The sequence below is a fragment of the Dermacentor silvarum genome, chromosome 7 (assembly GCF_013339745.2).
Source record: "Dermacentor silvarum isolate Dsil-2018 chromosome 7, BIME_Dsil_1.4, whole genome shotgun sequence".
NCBI lineage: Eukaryota > Metazoa > Arthropoda > Arachnida > Ixodida > Ixodidae > Dermacentor > Dermacentor silvarum.
This window is the reverse complement of record NC_051160.1, coordinates 9,622,476-9,646,081: the sequence shown is the minus strand read 5'-3', so window position 1 is coordinate 9,646,081 and position 23,606 is coordinate 9,622,476. Positions and strand designations below refer to the sequence as shown.

General features: G+C 45.8%; 1 protein-coding gene across 1 annotated transcript; it reads right to left on the bottom strand.

The window, feature by feature from the left end:
- Positions 1 to 6,216: 6,216 nt before the first annotated feature.
- LOC125946821 (integumentary mucin C.1-like) lies at positions 6,217 to 23,176 on the bottom strand. Its single transcript, XM_049670905.1, has 8 exons — positions 23,012 to 23,176; positions 21,406 to 21,473; positions 17,058 to 17,167; positions 14,812 to 15,147; positions 13,579 to 13,752; positions 10,162 to 10,344; positions 9,228 to 9,399; positions 6,217 to 6,323 (listed from the first exon to the last, which is right to left on the bottom strand). Exons 1-8 carry the CDS (start codon positions 23,174 to 23,176, stop codon positions 6,281 to 6,283), a joined length of 1,251 nt encoding a protein of 416 aa, XP_049526862.1. The 3' UTR covers positions 6,217 to 6,280.
- Positions 23,177 to 23,606: the final 430 nt, after the last annotated feature.

Sequence of the window (23,606 nt, the reverse complement as noted above, 5' to 3'; positions counted from 1 at the left end):
CACCTTCGTGCGGATTTATAGATCAATTGAAAGGCGTGACGTCAGCCTCTCGGAGCAGCTAGATGCGCTACTGCTCGCATAAGGTGCTTTATTATTTCTTGTAGTCATGTTGGCGGCGTAACATTTTCAACTTGCAATCTTGTAGGTCCGCAGTTCGAATCCAGGATGCGCGGATTTTGTTTTTCCTCGCTTGTTTTTTATAAACGTCTCAGAAAAGAATTCGGGATTTCTTGCCTGGACGCCCGGAAGACTAGGATAGCGATATAATTTAAAAAATTAGCAGTGGCTTAGCTGGGCTATGCCAGGATATACGTAGCGTGAGCTAAGTCGGCCACATCGTTCAGAACCGGTAGACCTGGTGGCATGGGCGGGTAACGATACCCATTGGTAACGCTAAATAGTGGAATCGTCTGCTTAACGAGAAAGTTCTTGCACGTTGTACAAACCCGCGCCACGGTTTCACCCCACTCAGGCGGCGCCGCTAAACTCAATGTTTCACGCATGGCATTACTTACCGGCGTCAAGTCTTTCATGTGCCACAGTCTTCCACACACGTCGCACACATATCCAAACGGATTGTTTACGAAGTCCGTCTCGATGGTCCGAGTCGCACTGGCGCTTTCGCTGAGTTTCACAGTATATTCAGTCGATCGGCGAGCCTTGACGTCATCGACGGCGTTTTGTTGCTGCTGCTGAGATTGTCGGGCACGTCGCTCAGCCTCCTGGCGACGCCGCTTTGCGAGACGTTCCTCCCTTTGCTCCGGTGTCTCCGCAGCACGCTTAGCCTTCTTCTGTTCGTTCTTCCTACGCTCAGCCGGTAATTGCCAGGCAGCTACTTCGGGATCCGATGAGTTAAGCTTCTCCGCTCTTCTGCGCCGCTGAGCAGCAATTTCGCTCTCCTTCTCCATGGCTATACCACACTGGCAAACGCCCAGCGCAAACGATCAAACGCCCAGAGCAAACGCCCCGCGCAAACGCCGGGCAAACGCCTGGCGCGCCAACTGTGCCCCGTGTGACGTCACTGCTGCTCGCGCATGCGCAGCACGGCTCTCCAGGAGCCACGCGAAACTGCTTAACCTTGGCCAGTGTAGCTCACGCTACAAAAACATATCTGCTTGCTTCGCTGCAATTAACGTCGAAAGACGACAGTCTTCTGCCACCCCTGATACGTAACACCCTCTCTTCTTCTCCCTCCCATCCATCACGCTCTTGCCCTCCCCTCTCACTTCTCCCATGATGGATGCAATCGAGGTTTGCTGAATTCAATTCAAATTTCAGTGTGGCAACCGACGCCCACGGCTTGCCGCACTGAAGAAACGTTGCTTAAACCTTGTTTGTGTTGACACAGGTTGATGACGGAACTTTAGGATGCTGTTTTGAGCATATACTTTTTATGGTAGCTCAGAGTCTTCACGAAGTTAGAACGTTTCTCTCAAGAATGCCCGATGTTCAGCAAGGCTTTGTGCAATATTGCACAAGGCATGCATCCAATTTGCCTAGTAATTTAATTACTTAAATAATCAATATTTTAAGCTATAATTCATGTAGTTAATAAATCGAAATTTATTCACTGAGAGAAATGTCTGCATTCTTCTTTATTAGCCAAACTGAGAAAACGATCAAAAAGCCTCAAATTCTTAAATTCCGGGATATTTAAGAATCACTAGATACATCGAAGGTGGCCTTTCCTAAATAGTGGCTGCTGTCAGCTTCATGAACACATCTCCTTAAGTGTAGGGAAATCTGTGCTGCTTGACAGATGAGATGACTTCAGTGATAATTTAATACCCCGTTTTCACATGGGTTGTCTTGAGCACTATTGGTGGTGCTCTACATTTACCTTTTTACTGCAACTCAGCAAAAATTGCGAATGTGTCATGAACAAAGTCAAGATTGCTTATGACCATTTCGCTCTGCTTGAGGGGCATTGAAATGTGTGCACGAGCTAAAAATTAAAATAAATTCTGGGGTTTTACGTGCCAAAACCACGATATGACTATGGGGCATGCCATAGAACTTTGACTACGTGGTGTTCTTAACGTGCCCCCATCGAAATGCAGCCATCGCGGCTGGGATTTTAACCAGCGCCCGAGGCTAGCTCAATGCCATATCCATAGCCACTACACCACCATAGTGGATTGTGCATGTGTGTTAAGTATGCAAGGAAACATCAAATTGGTCTTCAGATTGGTCGGTTAGAAGGTAATGTGCTGATAAAAGCTAAATACCTCAATTTTTAATACTTCTCGTAATATTTTTCTCACTTCTGCAAAACAGCAGGCACTCGGCAAGCTAATTTCGTAAATTGGCATTCTCTTTCATAATGACCCACACTGTTCATTGCTTAAAGCATTCCTTGAAAAATGTAGCAATCTATTTGCTTGGGATTGGTTGGTTAGGTTATGAGCTTAAAGAAATTACACTGACTTGAGCAGACGACAGAGTGAACAGACAACCGACACAAGGATTTCTCGTGCTGTTTTAATTTGAACATTGTGATGTCCTGTAACTCGCTCCAGCTCGCTCGATTGTCTGAAATGCTGCTGCGACTTCAGCAGCTGAGAAAGAATTCGTATCGACATAATAAAAAAATCTGCTTCTAAACGAACTAAATTTTAACTTTTTCTTTTAAATGCAACAAAGCAAATTAACTTCAATGCAGTAGATGCTGAGTGAAAAGATTTTTCCCTTCCCATGCATTTAGACAGCACCTTCCAAGGTAAAGCTTTCTCTTAATACCTCATTGTATATTGGCAAGCTGTACTGGCTGCAGTACAAACTTTGTCAATTCTTTATTTTTATATTTTTCAGATGCAGTGACATTTTTGTTTAATCTGAAAGCCTGGCGCTGCTGAGAAAACTTATGGACTCAATGGTGCCAGACTTGCGAAGATTCCAGAGCAAGTCATCATCCGCGCACGTGAGAACGGGACAGAGCTGCAAGAGGTAATGAAGGCCAAGGAAAAACTTCAGCTGCATGATGCACAGTGAAGGTCGTGGATAGTGTTGCGCCTCGGGGTTGAGTTAAGGCCAGGAATCCGTCAGGCATGTGGATGAGTACGTCCGGGAGTAGGAGCGACAGAGAAACGTTTATTTACACAATTGAAACAAGTAGTCAGATTCTAGTCAGAGCTCTCCCAGTCACACTGGAGAAGCCTCTTTTTAAGCAGTTCGTCCTCCCTAGATCCCTACACCAGGGAATTGGATGACCTTGGTACGACAAATCAGAGGAGTCGTATTGTTCACCGAACTCCGCCTGTGATGTCAACCTTCGAAGCAAGGACGAGGCAATCTGGAAACGGGGGGTTCACAATCCTTCCACGAAAGTCGGCGACTTGGTTTCTTGCTCTCCGACGGTCATCTTGCCAGGGTCGGGATAGTGGCGTCGCCAGGTAGGCGGCGGCTGATGAAGGGGGTGGCATCCGGGGAAGCACCCAAAGGATGCGCACTGCCTATTTGGGGCGCTTGTTTGCCCGTCTCGTTCGGTGTCGGGCACTGTCGCCGTCTGGGCGGCGCTGATGAAAGCGGATGCCTCGATGGAAACAGCGAAAGAATACGCCCTGCCGATTTGGGACGCAACAATAGCAAGAACCTTGTGTAGATAAGCTCTTCTGATTGTGAAGTTATTTGAACCGTTGTCCGTCGTGTTTCTAAATGAACGTCCCTGCTCTTGTTTGTCCCACCTATTCTTTTTGCTAGTACTGAGAAGTTGTGAAGGAGTGAGTCTGTGGTTGTAAAAAAAAAAAAAAAAAAAGACTGAGCAGTGTGCATGCTTGGATCACAGTTTAAGTACCTTTGATGGTCTAATAAAACCTTGCTGGAAGCCAATCTGTGTGTTAACTGATTGGTTGACTGATTGTTATGAAATGGCATTGAGGACTGGTTGGTTGGGTGAGGTGATTGTTCGGCTTTATAATTGATTGATGACTGCTTGATTGATTGTTAGGATTTAGCATTGATGACTGATTGGCTGATATGGTGTAACATTGATGATCGAATGGGTGATCGATTGTTAGGGCCATGGAGGACCGATTGTTTTGTTGATTGTTAGGCTATAGCACTGAGGACTCATTGGTTGAGTGGTTGTTAGTGTAAAGCATTGAGAACTGATTGGTTGATAGGTTAAGGTATAGCATTAAGAGGAAGTCTTAGCTCGGGGGTTCTTATCTAATTACATGGGAAAAGAGAAATCGTTTTTCACGGCAACCAGTGCAGCAAATTTGATGAGGTTCGTCGCACTTAATATCAGAAGTTAAAATCTAGTGACCGTTCGTTGCGAATTGATTTAAATCGTAAATGGCTTAATAGAAATTTGGTAAAAACGCAAATTTTCAGAAAAGAAAGCTATGAAGTTTGCAGCTCTAACTCGATCAGCAATAGAAAACGATATCACAATTCTGTAAACTACGCCTAATGGTACATCTAAAGCGGATAAAATTGATTTATAATAGATGCCTTTCAATTAAACCACTAATATGTGAGTCGAGGTTTTGGAAACCCCTTGTAAACGACGCAAGAAATTCACGTGAGATACAAATTAACATATCAAATTTGTCCGCCTTGAATGCTCTAAGGGACCTGCAATATCTGTTCATGGTGCAGAGCTATAGACATGTAAACTTCGTGGTTCAATTTTTTTTCGAATTTGCCATTTTTTGAAAACTTATTTGAACACATTCAGGCCCTAAATAGTAATTGCGCTTGCAACAGTCACTAGACTTTAACCGTCTCTCCCAAATGCAAGAAATTTAATCAAACTCAGCTCAGTGGTTATATCAGAAAAGCGTTTCTGTGTTTTACATGTATGTGACTGGGCGTCATCGGAGTTGGGCACGAGCTAAAGATTCCTCTTAAGGATTGATTGGTTGACTGATTGTTAGGCTTCAGCATTAAGGAGTGGTTTTTGATTGATTGTTAGGGTTAGCATTGAGAATTATTGGTTGATTGACTGTTAGATATAGCACTGAGGACTGATTGGTTGATTGATTGTTAGGGTTTAACATTGAGGACTAAATGATTCGTTAAGATATAGCTTTGAGGACTAATTGGTTGATTACATGTTAGCGTTCAGCATCCCAAAGCTACAATCATGGTACACCAGTATTCTTGGGGTTCGAGAGGTAAAACTTTCTCTAGAAAAAAAAAAAAAACTTCTAATGGGGTCTCTGTTCAACTACATGTAAAATATGGAAATGCGCTCCTTTGCACCCTATTAGGTGAAATATTCAATTCACAGAATTCGGAGACTGCGGGAACCAGATTAAATTGAAGCATGGGAACATTGTAAATAGATTTATGAATATCCCAAAGAATGAACATGGCATGTGACAGCTTGTAGTTCCTCAGTGAAAGCAGACTCTGAGATTATGTAAACTACATCTGATGGATGATTTTAAGTCAACATAAGAGACATAGTATACTTTAATTGCGCTTAAGGTCATTAGGCTTATTGGGAAGTTCTGTAAATATAATACTTTTGAAATGATGGCATGTTTTAGAGCCAAATGCATGGTAATAATTTTGGCAGCTCAAATGATTCAAAAGACATAGCTTACCGAGTTCTTAGACTTGGGGCAGGACTGCAAGCTTGTAAATGGGATATTTTTTTATTTGAAAGGTGATGTGAAAAAAAAAAAAAAGCTAGCGGGGCTTCGCACTCAATCTACTTTCTTTTTCTTCTTTTTTTACATGTGCAACGGACTTCACAGAAATCGGTTCAGCACACAATTCCTGCGCTACATACTGTCTGTTTATGAATGATGAAGGTGTATGCCAGGATCCAACTAAAGATGTCTGTGTTATGCAAATGGCACGTTGTGATGCTGCGGTAAGATTTTTCTTTCCTTCTGTGTGTGGCTGGCCGTAACATACAATGGCCTATCTGCAGGTATTGTTTCAGAAAATTGTTAGATACACATGTTGAATTTGAAATACTTCTCACAAATCCTAAGTGTCCTCACCCAGCCTGTCCCTTGCAATATGGCTACAAAAAGTGCATTGGGCAGGTTCTGGCCTAGTACTGTACTTAACCTGGCCTAGTACTGTAACCTGGCCTGATCTGGCCTAGTACTGTAACGAAGAAGTGTTTTCTTGGATTGTGGCAGTGCGCTTAATTGCTATGCTAATTGGTATTCCGGTGCAACTGATTTCTGCAGAAACACCCGATGCGTGCTGTTTAAAAAAAGGGTATTTATAAAGAAGACATTCACGTCGTATTGGCAGTCTTCGCTCGGCGTCGCACCAACGCAAGGGCATGAGTTCGTGGAACAGAGGCAGCATATCAATGCCGCAAGGGGGTGGGCTCTGGGACCGTGACGGTTGCACTGCAGTTGAAAGTAGCGATGGTAAATGTAATGCCACGAGGCTCAATGATTTTCGGTTGCATTTGCGCAAGAACTTCTGAGTTGAAAATAAAATTTGCAATTCACACAATAATAGAAATGAGCTACAAATGAATGACGTGTGGGTTACTCGCAAAGCTTCGAACTTAAGAAAAATAAAGTTTTGATGGTCCACCTATCAAACCTTACATTACCGTACAGACTCGTGTAAGGACCGCATCCCCAACTTGGCACCCCAAAATTCGGAAAAAAGAATAATTTCCAACAGGGACGCGATTGCGTTCGGTGCCCCGAAACAGCGCTCGCGCATCGGCGAATTTTCGCGCGCTGCGTACTTCCGCGTGCCAGTACTAGACGGTGAGAGCCAGGGTGTGCTGAAGATCCGGGGTGTGCACACAATGGCTCCGAGGTTCAGGTTCAGAGGTTCAGAAGATCCGAGGTTCAGTCCCGTGGTAAGGGCCACACCTCGTCAAAATTGTGAAAAAAAGTGCAGCCCTTGTGGTCTATGCAGTCTATGTGGTATTTTCTTTTCGCAACATTATAATCTCTCAAGAGATAGGAAGAAGCATCTAGAGCATACTGTACTATACACGCACGAACACATAGTAGAGATAAAAACGAGGACAAGTTGCACAACACTGAGCATCCCTACACATACACACATGGAAAGCTTAAAACACATAGATAAGGACACGATGCTGTCTGAGGTGAGCAGGTGCACTGATGAAAAGGATGCACATATGAAATAAGGCACGCACGGAAAAACGAGTCATAAGAAAGCTTCGTAACAGGAAACGAAAAAACAGTGTGGCACACAATATATAGCACACAAACGATGGAAGTGGATTGTGGGTACATTAATTGTGGTTACTATCCAGTGTCCCACCCAGTCTACATTAAGTATGTCTGCCTCTTTGAATAAGTGTTCGAGTGTGTTCAGTGCTTTACGCTGTGTCGTCTTCGACGATCAAAGGCCCAGACATTTCGCGTGTGAGATTTTGCCTCTTATCGCCCCTGATGGCTGAACTGCTGTGATATTGAAAGGAGTACCGATATGACAGTGTATCAGAACTGGCGGCAGCTTGTGGCGTACCACTTTTTGTTATCTTTATTTACTTGTCAACTGAATTACCTGAGTGAGGCTCAAGTGTAACGCTCTGAACGACACTTGGACTCAGATTAGTAGTGTTAAGAATGGGCCAACCAATATTTACGACATTGTGAATATATGGGCGTATTTATATATGTTTTTTATGCATAGGGGAAATATGCGTATTCTATGGGTTGCATTTAGTTTAAAGGTATGGGCATCTAAAGTATGCACCTACATGAATAGAAGTTACGGGGAGTATTTAGACGGCAGTAGCTGGTTGACACCCATTAATCTTAAGAGCACGAAAGTATAGGCTTCAGTCACACGGACATCGTCACTCCCGGGGAACATTGTGATGGTCTTGAGAAGTTGTGACACTATTCATTAATTCATTTTTTATTGTCAGAAACAGGAGCATATTTCGATTTGTTATTTGTTGTAAATTCTACAGTATAAGAGCTCTCACAGTACATATAGAAGAGGAGCACCTGGCTAGGTCATGCTTTTTTTCTTTGTTGTGTAGAAATTTTTTTTTAATTTCTTGTTTTTTTTTGTAGGAGCGCTCCCTTTATCAGCATTCCTGTGTGTACATAAATGACGCAGTCTTTACTGTGGCGTATTAGCAAGGTGGTAGAATAGCGTGCATATGCATTGAATTGCAAGTTTATTTTCATTTCGCAATTGCATTTTGAATCCTCCTTCGAGCTCTTGTGCCTACAGTCCATTTATTGTGATTTACAGTCGGCACCAAAGTTTACAGACGATGGAATCAGAGGAAAAAAAATTGATTTTCGCCCAGCTTGTGACCGCCGCCAGTAAAACTGTACACATGTTATTCTGACATGGTAATTAAGGTTTTAAATATGAACACCGGGAGCTGCATGCCCGGGCTGCAGAAATATTCAGGTTTCCCTCAGATTTCACTGTCCGCAAATTCTTCACAACGTGATGATCTTACATACCAAATGGCACAACATTCATTCAATTATTTGATTAGACTGCGTTGGCTTTTGGCAGATTTATCGTTAACCTAATTTAATATTTTTAAGGCAGGCGCTATCAAGAGTTGGTTGTGAGGGAAACCCTCGTTATGACGAAATCGTTTTATTCGAAATATCGCTTTATTCTACGTTTTTCACAGCCGCGACAACACTATATGCATTTTCAATCAGAACATTGGAAGTAAAGCGGAGCTAGACTCTGCTTTATAACAAGTTCGAAACGGGAATCCCGCACGGTACTGCATGCTACAGCACGAGCCGCGACCTGTCACGCTTCTTCGTATCAACCGGAAGAGGCAAGTGGCACTGTGACGTTCACCGCGTGATGTCAGCACCTTGAGCCTAACTGCATCACGTGACGAATAACCAGTAGAAGACTGAAGCAGCAACTCATGGCCGTCAGCAGAATTTCAATGCGCTGTGATGTCCCCACCATGGAGCGCAAGCATTTTTCAGCATATGTTTTATGAGCTCCCGCACTGAGGAGTGCGTTTCCCGCCTTACATGCTTCTTTAGAGCTTCTCAGCTTTCGCGAAATACCGCTTACAACGAAGTAAATTTCCTGTCTCGAGGAGTTCGTTATTACGGGGTTATAACGTTACAAGCATGCGGGACGATATATCTGCTGGAGTATGCATCCCGCCATAACATGGCTCTTTAGAGCATCTCCGCTTTAGCGAAATACCACATATAACAAGATACACTTTTTCTGTTCTGATGAGTTCGTTATAACGATATTTTTTTTACACTGTTTAAGCATGCGGGGCGAGATAGCTACGAAGTGTGTCTGACCTTTGGCACATCTTGGCGCAGTGCGTGATGCTGGTGAACCCTGCAGATTTCGGGCAGATGTCCGCTCGCTGCTCGCAGTGTCCCCGGAAGAACGCCACCTGGTAAAGCTGTGCCGGCAAGTTGCACATGTCCACATTGTTGTTTTGACACTCGGGCGGGTCGGTTTTCTCCCCTGCACACGTAGTGGCGTGGTTATTGCAGTCGCGAATAGCACACGTGGACCGACACACAAGGCCTACACAGCTTTGTGTTGTAGAACAATGATGGCTATACATGCAGAGGAGGTGCAGGTGTTGCAGGTGACATGTCTTGTGCGCGTGAAGCTGAATCAGGGCGAAGGGTAGTGGTTCCTGTGGGCATGGAACGTACTGTTTGGCCACTCCATGTGAGAGGGGGATTGTGGTTTCCATATGCGGCGCGCACCACTTCTTATGCAAGGAATGTCTGCGTCTATAGGTAATCCACTTGACCAGGCCAAATGCCTTAATATCTTCCTTGTGATTATAAAAAAAAACACTTTCCGGTATGTATCCTAATCCGAGCAGCTCATATAACAAGGACAGCGAAGCTGTATACGTGAGTTCTCGCATTCTTAGGTTGTCCTAATGGCTTGTTTTGCACTGCACAAACCGCCTCGTTTCAGCTAATATAGATATAGAAGGACCTCCATGTTACGAACAGCTAGAACAGCGTTACGAACAACTAGAACAATAACCGTTCTTGATAGTGAAGCACGCAGGCACGCAGGCACGCAGGCACGCAGGCACGCAGGCACAAACGCGCGCGCGCGTACGAATATATGTACGTATACGGACATGTAGCGAGCTGATGTAACTCATCACAGCTGTCACTGCAAAGAACAGAGTATCCTCCAGCTCCCCGAGAAAGTTCGCATGACGGAGCAGAACATACTTGTGATCCGCGGATTGTTCACCTTTGCACGCCTCTTTGCACTCTTTCTTGGAGGTGAAGCCCTTCCCAATGAGGCACGAACCCTTGTCCACGGGTAGGCACCATTCTGAGAAGCGGTAGTACTGCGAGGAGTTGGTGTCGACGCCCGGAACGCAGTTATGCATGTGCACGCGTGCCGAGCAAGCGGGCATGCGTTGTGGACCACCTGCGGACAGTGCCCATATTTTCTTTTTTTTTTTTCACAGGAAATACAGCTGTTACAGGTACGCGTTACTTTAAAGAGTCTTATCACTGGGAGACATCTATGTCCAGTAGATACCGCAGGTTTTGTAGCGGTCCTTGAAACACTTGACCGTGAGACTGCCATTTTCTAGACCTTGAAAGCGCTTAAATTTCACGGAAGGCTTAAAAAACTGCTTAACGCTTGCTCTCAGCTAAGCTAATAATGAATCCTATCAGTGTAATGGACCACAAAGTTTACGCAAGATAAAAGTCTAGCCCATCCAAAGTGATTAGCAGTGACCGGACCTTTCGGCAAATTCCATTTTTTTCCTTAGAGAGCACAGAATGTCTTTCTCTTCCAACACGCTTTTCTTTTTTTTGAGGGGGGGGGGGGGGGGGGGCGGGCGGGTCTTCGAGGTGAAAAGCTGCAACATTGAGCTTGAATGTGTCTGAAGGCCCTCATATGGCGGCCGTACGTCTGCTGTCTGCGTACAACATAACAACAAGTCTTTCAACATATGTATTAAAAAAAAAGCATCCTCATCGTGCCCACATTAGGCATGAACTGCGTCTAGAAATATTTTAGTGGCACCTTTACTGTGCTCCTTAATGCCTATTTTGATGTTGGTGCCTATATTGGATTTTCACAGACTAAAAATGCCTTTCTCCGTGTTTTGTCCTGGCCTTCTTTTGTTTATAATGTCATCACTCGCTGAGGAACTAGACTGAAGGCAGCCTATTATTACCGCAAATGCTTCACCGATATAAAGGCAAAGTGCTTAACAGCTTTGCACCAGACGAGAGCTTCACTGTGAGCTGTTTATAATGTCATCACTCGCTGAGGAACTAGACTGAAGGCAGCCTATTATTACCGCAAATGCTTCACCGATATAAAGGCAAAGTGCTTAACAGCTTTGCACCAGACGAGAGCTTCACTGTGAGCAGCGCTCAAACTGCATGCACTACATGATGATATATCTTCAAGCTGTGCGTCATCGAAAAACTTTATCGCTTGGGTACAACTTTGACTCGGGACTGCGTGAGGCTCATTTTGGACTTTCAGGAAAGCTTCGCCACTATCCCTAATAAACCCGTTGCTAATAGAGTTCGATATTGTAATGTCTCTCAGACAAATATCACGGTTTCCTTGTACTGAAACAACTGTGAGCGATCCCAACCGTTGAAAAGTCTGTGACGCCCGGTGGTGTTGGATCTTCGAATGTTCCGAAGAACAAATACGCGCCTCTAACTTCTGTGGATGTTGAGCTTTTCCTGCTCTGCATCCAAGGCAATATTCGGTGAAGAAAGGTGCAACCTGAAATGTGGAAATATTGCTGTGGTGCTTGTTTGTCACTGCTGTCACAAATTTTCTCACGGTGTATAGTCAGACTAAATTTCACATTAAATTTGACGCCTATACGTAGCTTGCCTCGTTCCGTTTTATCTACAAAATAAAATGAACTTGAGAAAACACGACTTTTAGTACGTGGCTTGTGTTTCTTAGAAAATCATAACTTATCTGCAGATGCACAGCTGAAGTTGTGATTGAGCCTATACATGGGACCTAAATGAAAGTATTTGGCACCTATACAAGTGTTAAATGACTAAGTGCCTGCTATAGACGCATATGACAGCATTTCTCCAGTGCCTGAACATATGGTCTCTAGTGATTAACATAATCTACAAGAGCTTGATCTTTGTGGTACGCAGCCATCTCGGTGACGACTGGTGATGCCATAGTTTCCTAGAAAAATTACTAGAGGGAAATGTCGCGCTGCCATCGTTCATCCACCATGGAAGTGATGGTTGGCTCATGGATCTGTCCGATGTTCGCATTTGTGGCTTAAGGCGTTCTTGTGGCTTCGTTTACTAGGATGCATCGGTCTTTATTTCCTCAAATTTTGAACAATTTCTCCTTTTTTGTTATCGCAAGATTGTAAAAAAGATTGCGTACAAGCACAACCACTGGAAATTCTGGCGTTGTAACGCAATATCTTGTTGGAAGCGTTTTGTCAATTGGAAGCGTTTTGCGAACAAAGCCATTTGAAGCCAGGAGAACGAAGTCTAGGCAAATTGATTTACTAACCGCGATTCCCATGCTGACTGAAGCGCCATGCTTGGAGCCACATGGAGGGTTTGTTGGAGGAGGCTATGTTGGAGCTCCCTTAGACATTACCTCACTCAATTAATTTTTGTGTAAAACTCCATATAGGCTATGCTTTATGCGAAAAAGGCTTAGCAAATACATTTTGTCCTTTCAATGCTTGTGCAACATACAAATGTTGGCTCTTGCTTAAGGCTACGTTTTGATTATTTTCGAGCAATACGGCTTTATACCTTCGAAGAAGGCTTAGCAAGCACATTTTATTTTTTCAATGCCTGCGCAATGTACGAATGTTTATTCGCTGCTTAAGGCTTCGTTTCAATTGTTTAAGTTGTCCGGAGTAAACATAATTTAATTTTGAAGATATTTATCATGGTGTTCAAATTCCTTGAAAATCCTTGATTTTTCTTTTCTACGAAAGCTGCTGCAAGGCTTAAACAATATAAAATAGCCTGATGATTTGATAATGTAGGGCAAGACTAGTCATGTTTAAATTGGTAATCTATTAAACACACTATACATATATTTATTCTTTTAGCGGGAAAATGTACTTTACTGTCCGAAAAAATCATTCAAATTTTCCTTTAGTTTTCGCGCCAGAACATGAGCGCCGGTAGGTGTTACGTCACGTATTTCGAGATATGTTCCCATATTTCGACCGTTTTCGCGCGCAAGCAGTTCTCGATACTTGCTAAGTTGAGCCTTTGGCATGATGTGTCAATTATTTAGGGAGCACTGAAGTCTTGCAAGTATTTGTTTCTACTGTGTCGACGTTTGGGACTTTTGAATAGCGGAAAAAGTTAAAACTCCATTAGCATCTATGTGATGACTTCGGAAGGTATCTCGGAACTCAGAGTTTACTGTCTACCACAAAAGTTTACGGACTGCGGGATCGGAGGAAAAGCTGAATATCTTCACATGTTCAAACGCATTCTGATATTCGCATTTCTCGCTTCTCCTAATACATGCGAACAACATTGTGATGGACGGTTTTGGGTACTGGGTGTACTGTCGCAGGCTCCTCTGAAATTCTACGCTTTCCGAGATCCCGTTGTCCGTAAACGTTTTGTGGTTCACTGTTGGTTCCCAGAACTATAGAAGCGGGCTTCTTACTGCAGGCGGCCTCGCAGGATGTCATGTCACGAAATCGGTTGTCACCGGCGAGGCAGCTGCGACCGGGCTTATAGGAGCGGCAGGTGTTGTCGGTTGGGTCGTACACCACCACCTTCAGGTGAGCGCTTCCATCCGTCGCTCGGCAGAGGGCCACTGGCGGATGATCGCACATCCCTGCACATGCAACGCACGTGTGTGTAGCACTTGTCGCGTCGCCCGTAAGTCATATGAGAATAAAATACTTATACAATTTATTGTGATAGCAATTATATGGACACTCCAAGCGCATTTCTAGCTGTGAGGTTCCGTATAAGGTCCAAGAGCGATAAAATCGGAGCCGTGCGCCGTATTCTGTATGTGCTAGTGAAAGCGTGCGAGCGTGAGCCGGCGATCGCGACTCGATTTTGCGCACGCAAGAGAGCGAAACGGGAATTTATTGCGACAGCAATTATAGGCACACTCCAAGTGCATTTCTGCCGTCGTCGTCACCGTGAGGTTCCGTATAAAGTCCAAGGGCGATAAAATCGGCGCCGTGTGCCGTATGCGCGAGTGAAAGCGTGCGAGGGTGAGCCGGCGATCGCGACTAGATCTCGCGCACGCTATAGAGCGAAGAGGGAAGGAAGTGCGTCGTGTTCCATTCGCGCGCAACTCGCTGGAGGAAGCGTGGGGAGGGGGCGGGGACGCGTTTTAACGCGACAGGGTTAAGGGCCCGGGCCCTGTCGCAGAAAATCCGGCGTCAGATGAACCCATCATTCAATTTCTTCATTCGTTCTTTCTTTTTGTCGCTTTAACCCAAGTCCATACTGAACCAACTGCAGTGTTTGTTATCGGCTATGAGAGGGTATTTAAAAAAATCAATATATAAATTTGCCATTTCATCAGTGCTGTATTGCCCCTAGTAAACCGGAAAGCGACTTGTTTGTTCGGCATGCTTAGAAGTAAAGCCGACTGAGTTGAAGCCTAACTAAATGCACTCAGGCGGAATTGATGCTGCAATCTATATAATTTTTATCATTGTGTAGGAGAGAAATCCAAAACTTGCCCGGAATTTAGAACTCCACACGATATATTCGTATTGCTATGGCAATCAGTTGGCGCAGGTCGGTATAAATTTTCACAATGTGGAATTGACGATGCTCGTTGTCAGGTAGTGGTGAACGAATTGTTCAACGAATAGTGTCCTAATTAGGCGGCCACGCAGCATGAGCATTTGAGACAACGTTTTTAACGTACCGGGCACTGGCTCTGGAGTGGTAGTCGTCGTCGTAGTGGTTGTCGTGGTGGTAGTAGTAGTAGTGGTGGTTGTCGTGGTGGTAGTAGTAGTAGTGGTTGTTGTAGTTGTAGTCGTGGTGGTTGTTGTAGTTGTTGTTGTAGTCGTGGTGGTTGTTGTAGTAGTTGTTGTAGTGGTTGTTGTAGTGGTTGTTGTTGTTGTAGTCGTGGTGGTGGTTGTCATGGTTGTTTTAGTCGTTGAGCTGGTTGTACTTTTGCCGGTGGCCGGAACAGCGATGGTGGGCCTCGTAATTGGTCTTACTGATATCCCTTTGAACGCAACCGTGGTGGCCTCTTCCACTGCGAAAGGCGAATGGAATAGTTTGATTCTCAGCAAAGTTTTATTTTGTTTTTGCTTTTACAATTTGCATGCGCACTGTATTATCGGAGTTCGCACATGCAGTTTCATAATTTTTACCTCACAGTTTGTCTCAAAGCTAACCGCGCACTTCATAGACCGTAATGGAGCGTAAATGACACAATGAAGAATTAATTCACGGGTGGTTCATTTTCAAAGCAAAATAACAACCACGAGCATAGGTGGTTGCCGAGCTTATCCAGTTCTTAGGCGCATGGAGAAATATGAACGTCAGCTTAGCGTCATCCGCCGAGAAGCCTTTCAGTTGCCGACTAAAAAGTTAAAAGAAAAAACCCTTCCGCGGAGAAATTCTTTAGGCAGTGCTAAGAATCTTAGCGAGTGGATGAATTGCTTTGATGTCGTTTGTGCTCGTTCACAAAGCACAATAAAGCCCTTATATTCACCTGGTGTGACTAAGCAGTTCTTTGTCTGTTACTGTTTATAACTAAACTTGGTGTTCCAATGTTTGTTCCGTGTGTTTTCTATCAGTCACTCAGCACACATTGAGAAGCTGTCTGACGTCTTGTGTGCCTTCTGTCACAATGATTCAGTTTTTACAATAATAACTTGACTTGGCCAACTTAATTTTATACCAATTTAAAACGAATTCCGGGCACTTGACTGGCCGAGAAATCATCTAAGACACCAAAAGACAGCGAGCCCACCAGTGTACTCGTCAGTGCAATTCGTTCCGAGGAACACCAAATAAACGCACGACCAAGCTTCGCTTACCCCCATTTCCTCTACAGGGGAGTGGCTGGTTGCCGAAACTGATCTGAGGCGAGGGAAGCCCGGCGGAGTGCGCGCAAACCCCCTTACCTTTCCCTCCCCGCGACACACTAAACGAATCTTATTGGTCGCGCGCGTCAGGTGATCCGGCGCCGGCGCAGCTTTCCCCGCACATGCCCTCCCTCCCTCCCTCCCTCCCTCCCTCCCTCCCTCCCTCCCTCCCTCCCTTCCTAAATTTCCGTCTTTCTTTCTTTCTTGTCGCTGGCTACAAAACCCGCATATCCCTGGATTACAATCGCATATTCAATGCGGGTATACGCCATGAGGGGGGAGGGCATCGCCACGACGCCACGTCACCCTCACTCTCGCTCTCGGAAGCATGTGTTATGCACGCGTTCCTTGTCCTTGCAAGCTCTCGCCTGCGTTCTAACTGAGCCTCCAAGATGCCAAATCAAAACGCGCTCGCTTGCCCGCGAGAAGCTCATAACTCGAAGGACCGCTCAGCGGCGTTCAATTGGACATTAATGCTTTCGCATTCACAACTCATCAGAAGTGCTTAGCTGTCCTCGATTTTTTTTTTTTTTTTTTGCGAAGAGTCGCGAATCAACAGAATACCCCTGGCGCCAGATATGGTTGAACCATTTCGTGCCGAACCGGTAGCCGGTGTCGGTTCGCGTTCGCTTCGGGTTCAGGCACGTCTGAAGAATGTCAGTTCAAGTTCGGGTTGAGCTCCATCCGAAATTCCGATTCGAGAATGGCTTTTGAGTCGGGTTCGGTTAGACACCTTGCTTTCCTGGTTATTGAGAGTAGTGATAGGACAAGTCGAACGTCGTTAGCTACGCTCATTGTAGAAAAAAATGCAGCTGCATCGAAATCCGTACCACGGCGCGTGTGCCATGACACTGGAGCAATGGCAAGCATATATATAGAAACTCCGCTGGATTAGTCGAAATCATGTATACATGATTTCGGAGTTTCTATGATAGTTACGTCCCGCGACAACCAAAATCTGGCAGGCAGAGCGCACTCCCTTTCTTATCCGCGTTGAGTCCCACTGAATCATTGTGAGCAACATTAATGCGTATTGACTAACCGACCCGGTCAAAAACGCTATCACACTTACTCATCTGGGACATCAGGTAGTAAAGCAAGGCGGAAGCCAGAGCCAAAAGCAGGATGCAGCACCAGCAGAGGGCGTAGCGCAGACGGCGTCTCGACGCTTCCTCTTCATCCCTGTACAGACAAGCACCGCTGTACATAATTGGTATTTAAAGTTTAATTGATTGATTTGTTGGCTGATTTATTGATTGATTAGGTTTATTATTTTGGGGAAATTTCACCGACGATTACGATACTCCCTAATGCGAAATTTGAGTGAAGCTCTATATGTGTTTTCATTCGCAATGTATTTATTGGCTGGCGCGGACAATCTCTCTCGTGCAGCACGTTGCAGACGGAGCGAAGCGTTGCTAAACAAGTAACACTCAAGCACAACGATAGCGGCGTGCAGAGTGGGCGATCGTCGAAAATCTGACCTGCGGGTGCGCGCAGTCACTCAATCAATCGCTGGTGCCTGCGTGGCTTCCAGAAAGCACTACACAATTCGCGTCGCGCATACAATCAGATTACAAAAAGCTTTCGTGACAAAAGCCAACGGATAGAACTATCGAAAACATTCGAGAAACTTCTGATACATGCAGATGCGTTGTGAGTAGAGGGATAACGTTTAACATTTGTTAGCCTACGAAACGCCGTGGCCAAGATAAAGAAGTGAACAGACGACGCGCGATACTCTGGCGCCATCTCGTAGCGGTCGTCGGCACTACGCTTTTCTCTTTCATTCTTCGCTGTTGTGCTCGTTCACTCGGTTACGCCGCCGCCGACTCTCGCTGCAGGAACGGCCCATTAAGAGCTGCGCTGTAAAAACGCACTGGGGAATGAGAGATGTTGTGCAGGATAGCTAAACGTTTCAGCTAATGGCGATATAACGTAAACCTATTCCGAAATGGTTCTAATCAATTTCCTTCATTAGCCCTCTCCGATGGGTAAAAACATTTTGTGGGCCATGCCCACTTTGCCTGTTTGTCACGAGACGTCACGAAATCTGCGAAAACTCCCCCTCTCAATATGATGGGCACACACTGATTATGCATGATTGGGACAAACGAAAGAAACACACGTCTTCCTGATTCTACGCCTTTGTGGCCATTAACCTTCCACGATTGGTGAAAATACTTTCAGGCCACGCCTAGTTCGCCTGTCTGTCGCGCCACGTCAGAAAACCGCCGAAACTCATCACGTCAAAGTGACGTGTACACGCTAAAGGTGCATTAATATGCCGAACGAAACTAATTTCCTCGTTCTGAAATGAATAGAAGACTAATCCACTGATTGATCCGGCGTTGTGTACTGGTAGCAGCTGGTTAGAATTGATTTCTTTGCGTATAATTAAACTTTAGTATGGCAGTATAACGTAGCTTTTCCTCAGCTCTCGTTCAGCCCTCTCCTCACCTCTCCTCAGCCTACAAGAAAAGAAAACCGTGTTGCGGTAGGCAATGCAATTTGTTTCGGAACCACACAAAGGTCACTTCCTATAAATGAGGAGAGCGTCTGACTGGGTTCGCGGAACAATCTTGAGATCGAGTCACCGCCCGTGCTTGCGTCTTCCTTACGTAAATGTGACGTCGGGAGATCGGAATGAAGTTAGAATGCAATAACGTTTTGTTATAGCACCCCGAGTTGGAGTTACTTAACGAGTATGTAAGCTAGAGCACTGCACGGGCTCGGGCTTACCCGAAAGCCAGGGCCCGGCCCGGCCCGTGGGCCGGGCCGGGCCGGGTAGAGTTGTTTTTTCACGGGCTCGGGCCGGGCTCGGGCACGGCGTGTGCTTTTTTACCCGGGCCCGGGCCGGGCTCGGGTTTTTTGACGCGGGCCCGGGCCGGGCTCGGGCTTTCTGCGAGTTATTCTCGGGCTTATCAACTCTGAAAAACACGTATTTTTCGGTTTCGGGCCGGGTTCGGGCCGGTTTCGAGTCGGGCTCGGGCCGGGCTCGGGCTTATGGTAAAGGGGTGGCGGGCCGGGCCGGGCGGGTAACGTAGATTATTTCCGGGCCCGGGCCGGGCCCGGGTCTCGCCATAAAAGTTTTGATCGGGCTCGGGCGGGCCGCCCAATGTGAAAACGGGCCCGGGCCGGGCCCGGGCAGCAAAAATCGGCCCGTGCAGTGCTCTAGAAGCATGCAACGAGGGCTAACCACATACGCGAAGAACTTTGCCACGCGTCGTCAAATGGCAGCGAAATAAAACAACCTGCAACACTTTCAAGCCCACATTCGCAGTGCTCACTCGTTCCTTGCACGTGTATTTAAAGCTCCTTTAACCTCGCTACGTACAACTGCACGCCTATAGATGTTCGTCTTGTCGAGGGATGGTGTAGCGGACAACTTGGAAGTGATCTATTCTCAACCGCGCGCCTACGGACCATGACGACTAAACACCGAAGACCTGCAGTCTAGAAATATGTGCTTTGAGGAGACTGGGTGCGTGCCACTGGAGCCAATGAGAATGTGCCCCTTTTAAGCCTGGAAAGCGGTAACGAAAAATGTTAGGCCTAACGTTGAGAGACAGGAAGAGAGCGGTGTCGATCAGAGAGCAAACGGGTATAGCCGATATTATAATGGACATTAAGAGAAAAAAAATGGAGCTGGGCAGGTCATGTAATGTGTAGGATGAATAACTGGTGGACCATTAGAGTTACAGAATGGGTACCAAGAGAAGGGAAGTGCAGTCGAGGACGGCAGAAATTTAGGTGGTTTGATGAAATTAGGAAATTTGCAGGCGCAAGTTGGAATCAGCTAGCGCAAGACAGAGGTAATCGAGGTCGCAGGGAGTAGAGCACTGCACGGGCCCGGCCCGGGCCCGTTTTTACATTGGGCGACCCGCCCGAGCCCAATCAAAACTTTTATGGCGAGACCCGGGCCCGAGCCCGGGCCGATCCAGGAAATAATCTACCTTACCCGCCCGGCCCGGCCCGCCACCCCTTTACCTTAGGCCCGAGCCCGGCCCGAGCCCGGCTCGAAACCGGCCCGAACCCGGCCCGAGACCGAAAAATACATGTTTTTCAGAGTTGAGACGCCCGAGAATAACTCGGTGCACGTTACATGCGCACCACCAGAAAGCCCGAGCCCGACCCGGGCCCGCGTCTGAAAACCCGAGCCCGGTCCGGGCCCGGGTCAAAAAGCACACGCCGTGCCCGAGCCCGGCCCGAGCCCGTGAAAAAACTGCTCTACCCGGCCCGGCCCGGCCCACAAGCCGGGCCGGGCCCGGGCTTTCGGGTAAGCCCGAGCCCGTGCAGTGCTCTAGCAGGGAGATGCCTTCGTCCTGCAGTGGCCATAAAAATAGACTATTGATGATGATGATGATGACGATGATGAAGCCTGGGACTCGCTATGTGCAACTGGGGCGACTGTGTTTGTGCGAATGTATTTGTGCAACAGGACCACTGGGTATGTCTCCACTGGCTGTGCGTGATTATGTGCCAATGTGTACGCGAGTATGTAATGCTCAAGGAACTACTTTGACGCCAAATATTCTATGTGCCAGCTGGCGCGTGTCCCTAGTGCCACTATTACATACTGGGTATTATTGTGGGCCACTGCTGGGTATTGTGTGCCACTATGACCTACCGGTTATGTGCTGTTCTTCGATAAACTTCTTTACCGCCAGCTTGGGTATGTGCCAGTCTTCAATGAACTTCTTTGACGCCAACTTAGGTCAGTGGTTATCACAACAACAAACAAACAACACCTCGTAGTGAACCCGAAGAAGTAACCAAGAGCCAAAAGATAATGATATATCTAAGACAATATACATATACTATAAAGCGAAAAGACAACGATACCCGCGAAAGTATACGGGAAATTATTTGTAGTTTCATTGTAGTTTAACATGATAAGCTAATGGTAAATGAAACTTGACGAAAAAAAAAAGAAAAAAAAAAACTTTCAGACGGTGGCAGCCAAAACCGCAAGCTCTGCACTATACGCGTGCATTGCACTACCAAGTGTGCTACAGCGGCGCCTGCTCCCACGTTCACATTCTTGAGTATTCACGTATGTGTGCAAGATCTAAAACCGGAAAGTGTACGCGATCGAAATGGTAGCTAGCGCCACTTATGGCCATAGTGGTGGATTAGAACAGCCTTTGACCGATAGCGACTTTAGCAGGAGCCTGCCGTCTAATAAACCGTCGTATGCTGCTCGAAGGCATCAATCCTGCTGAAGCCGGGACCCTCGTATAGTATTGATATCTGCGGTGCGCGAAGCATTACGCAGATTTAAATCCAATTCACATCTTTAAGATCTCAACTGTAGTCAGGACGTTTTTTATTTTCTAAATAAAACTGTGCGAACAAGAACGTGCGCTGGACGTTATTGACACGAAGTTTTCATATTTGCTATGAGAGACCGAACTCACCTGCGGCGCCGTAGCATCCGGTAGACTTCGGACCAGCCGCTGTACGTACTGCTGTCGTAGGGTTCCTCCTATAGGATATAAAGTGCGTGGTAATACAGGGTGTTTCAGCGAACACTTTCAAAAAAATTTAAAGGTTGCCTGTGGCAGGTAGCACAATTATGGTTCATGAGCTGGTCTACTCGAAAACGCCAATGCATTTCTCCGCAAAGTTCGGAAATGAATATCTCGAAACTGGTGTCATCCTGAGAATTCGTTTCAAATGTATCCGCCTTGAGAACTCCACGGCTAGAATTTGTAAATTGCAATATGGGCAAGGTAATTAGTTAAATATTTAAATAGTGCATTTTTCTTAAGTAGTCGATTATGCAGTTCAATTTTTTGGTGCTATTAATGTCCGCCTCTTCGAGTAGACCAGCTCATGAAATAGAATTGTGCTATCTGCCCCAGGTAATCTTTAAATATTTTTGAATGTGTTCGCTGGAACACCCGGCATATTCTACTGCGAAAATTTAACGTGGCGCCCTCTTCTACGATTTCTGTCAACGCCTTTCTCATGTCTCCACGATTTGGTTCGGGATGTCGAACTCCTAAATCAGGCTTTTGAATCTTCAACCTGGCAAGCCAAAGCGTTGTGGCGTCAAATTTTACTCCCTGATTCGCAGCACGTGTTGCGTCACGAAAGCATTCACTAGCAGGGTTTTCAATTGGTTCCAAACCAACACCCTAACATAAACTGAAATGATGCGAACAACAGTTTTCAGGAATCGAATTTCGTGATGAACGCAAGATGGAGGATACGGTAGCGGTTTCGTCATGTGTCGCAATGTCTACCTACCTTTAAAAGGTCAGCTATCACGAAATATCACTTAGGCTTATTTAGTTAATGATGAGCGGTAAATCTACTACTGATGAAATCGTGGCACAGCTGAAGGGCTGGTAGTTGTTTAATTGCCTAGGTAACGCATCGTGTTTTTTTTTTAATGCGCTCTTTAGCACATAGCAGCTGATCGCGTGTACTTTGTCGTTAGCGCATATCACACAGAAAATCTCCTCCGAGATTTCCGGCATGCTACTGGTGCCGCCTAATCTCGGAGGTCATACAGGGGAGTGGCACTCGCTGAACACGATCTCAGCTCTACGTCATCTCCGGCCAGTGGTAATGACTTTTCAGCGTCATTGCCAAAAGCGTCTATTGTTCATAGGTTCTCGTGACGCATCCGCGCTCGTAACATTTTCATGGAGGTGTAACGAAGAAGTGATAGAGGCAACTTTTTTTTTTTTCAGCTACACATTTTTTTCATCGTTGTCACCATATTACTGTGCACTTCAGTACGAACTCCGTTTATTTTTCTTACTCTCAGGTAGAATATCGGCGACGCCGATTTGTTCTCTTATCCTCACTGCTGGCTTACTTGCATCCTAAGGTTCTATTACTCGTTGCAAGGTCAGTGTGTTTTTATTTTCAGAGACTTTTTAGTGTCGAAGTTTGTTGCCCATGTGGTTGTGCCGCTAATAGCGGCTGTCTTATGCGGTCCAAACTTGTGTTGCATTTGGCCTGGACAAGGTGAATCTGTTGCTTCTAGTACCAAATAATCGGCCTCTTTACCGTCATATCGACACGGCTTGGTGAGGTAACCGTGGCCACTACGGAGGTACCCGTGACCCCTACGTCATCACTGGCATGTGATGACGTCCTCGTGCTCTCGCGGTCTGCGATCTTGGTCCATGCATTGGCAGCGGCGACAACCACCGGAACGGCGGGCTCACCCATTCCGCGTCGACAAGCGGCCACCTAAAGAGACGCATCGTTCACTTTTAAAGGGAAAACATTAGGTGTATATGAACATAAACATATATGTTATAATATATAACATATATGTTTATATATATATATATATAACGTACTACTCGCTACGAGCTCACCTGTAACCAAACGTGTTTTTTTTTTCTTTCTTTACAGAGAACCGTGGAATTGGCGCGGACATATTTTGTAGCAAACAGCACTGTGGAGGAGTACTGGTGCGTGTTATCAAGGTTTCAAGCATTACCGCATGCTTAAGAGGAGATGCGAGTCGATGGCCGAAATTTTTTTCAAATCTTTATTCTTTCAGGTATGGCATTGCAAACTTGTACATATATGTACTTTTTATGTGCTTATTTCAAATATGACGCCCATTTTTGTTTATCTTTCTTGGTTCCAA

Excerpts from the sequence above, each read along its gene's own strand:
- LOC125946821 (XM_049670905.1), bottom strand. The coding sequence starts at position 23,176 with ATGGGTGAGCCCGCCGTTCCGGTGGTTGTCGCCGCTGCCAATGCATGG. Across the intron at positions 15,148-17,057 it reads CTACCTGATGTCCCAGATGA|TGGAAGAGGCCACCACGGTT; the intron begins GTAAGTGTGATA and ends CGCCTTTCGCAG. Across the intron at positions 13,753-14,811 it reads CACTCCAGAGCCAGTGCCCG|GGATGTGCGATCATCCGCCA; the intron begins GTACGTTAAAAA and ends TTGCATGTGCAG.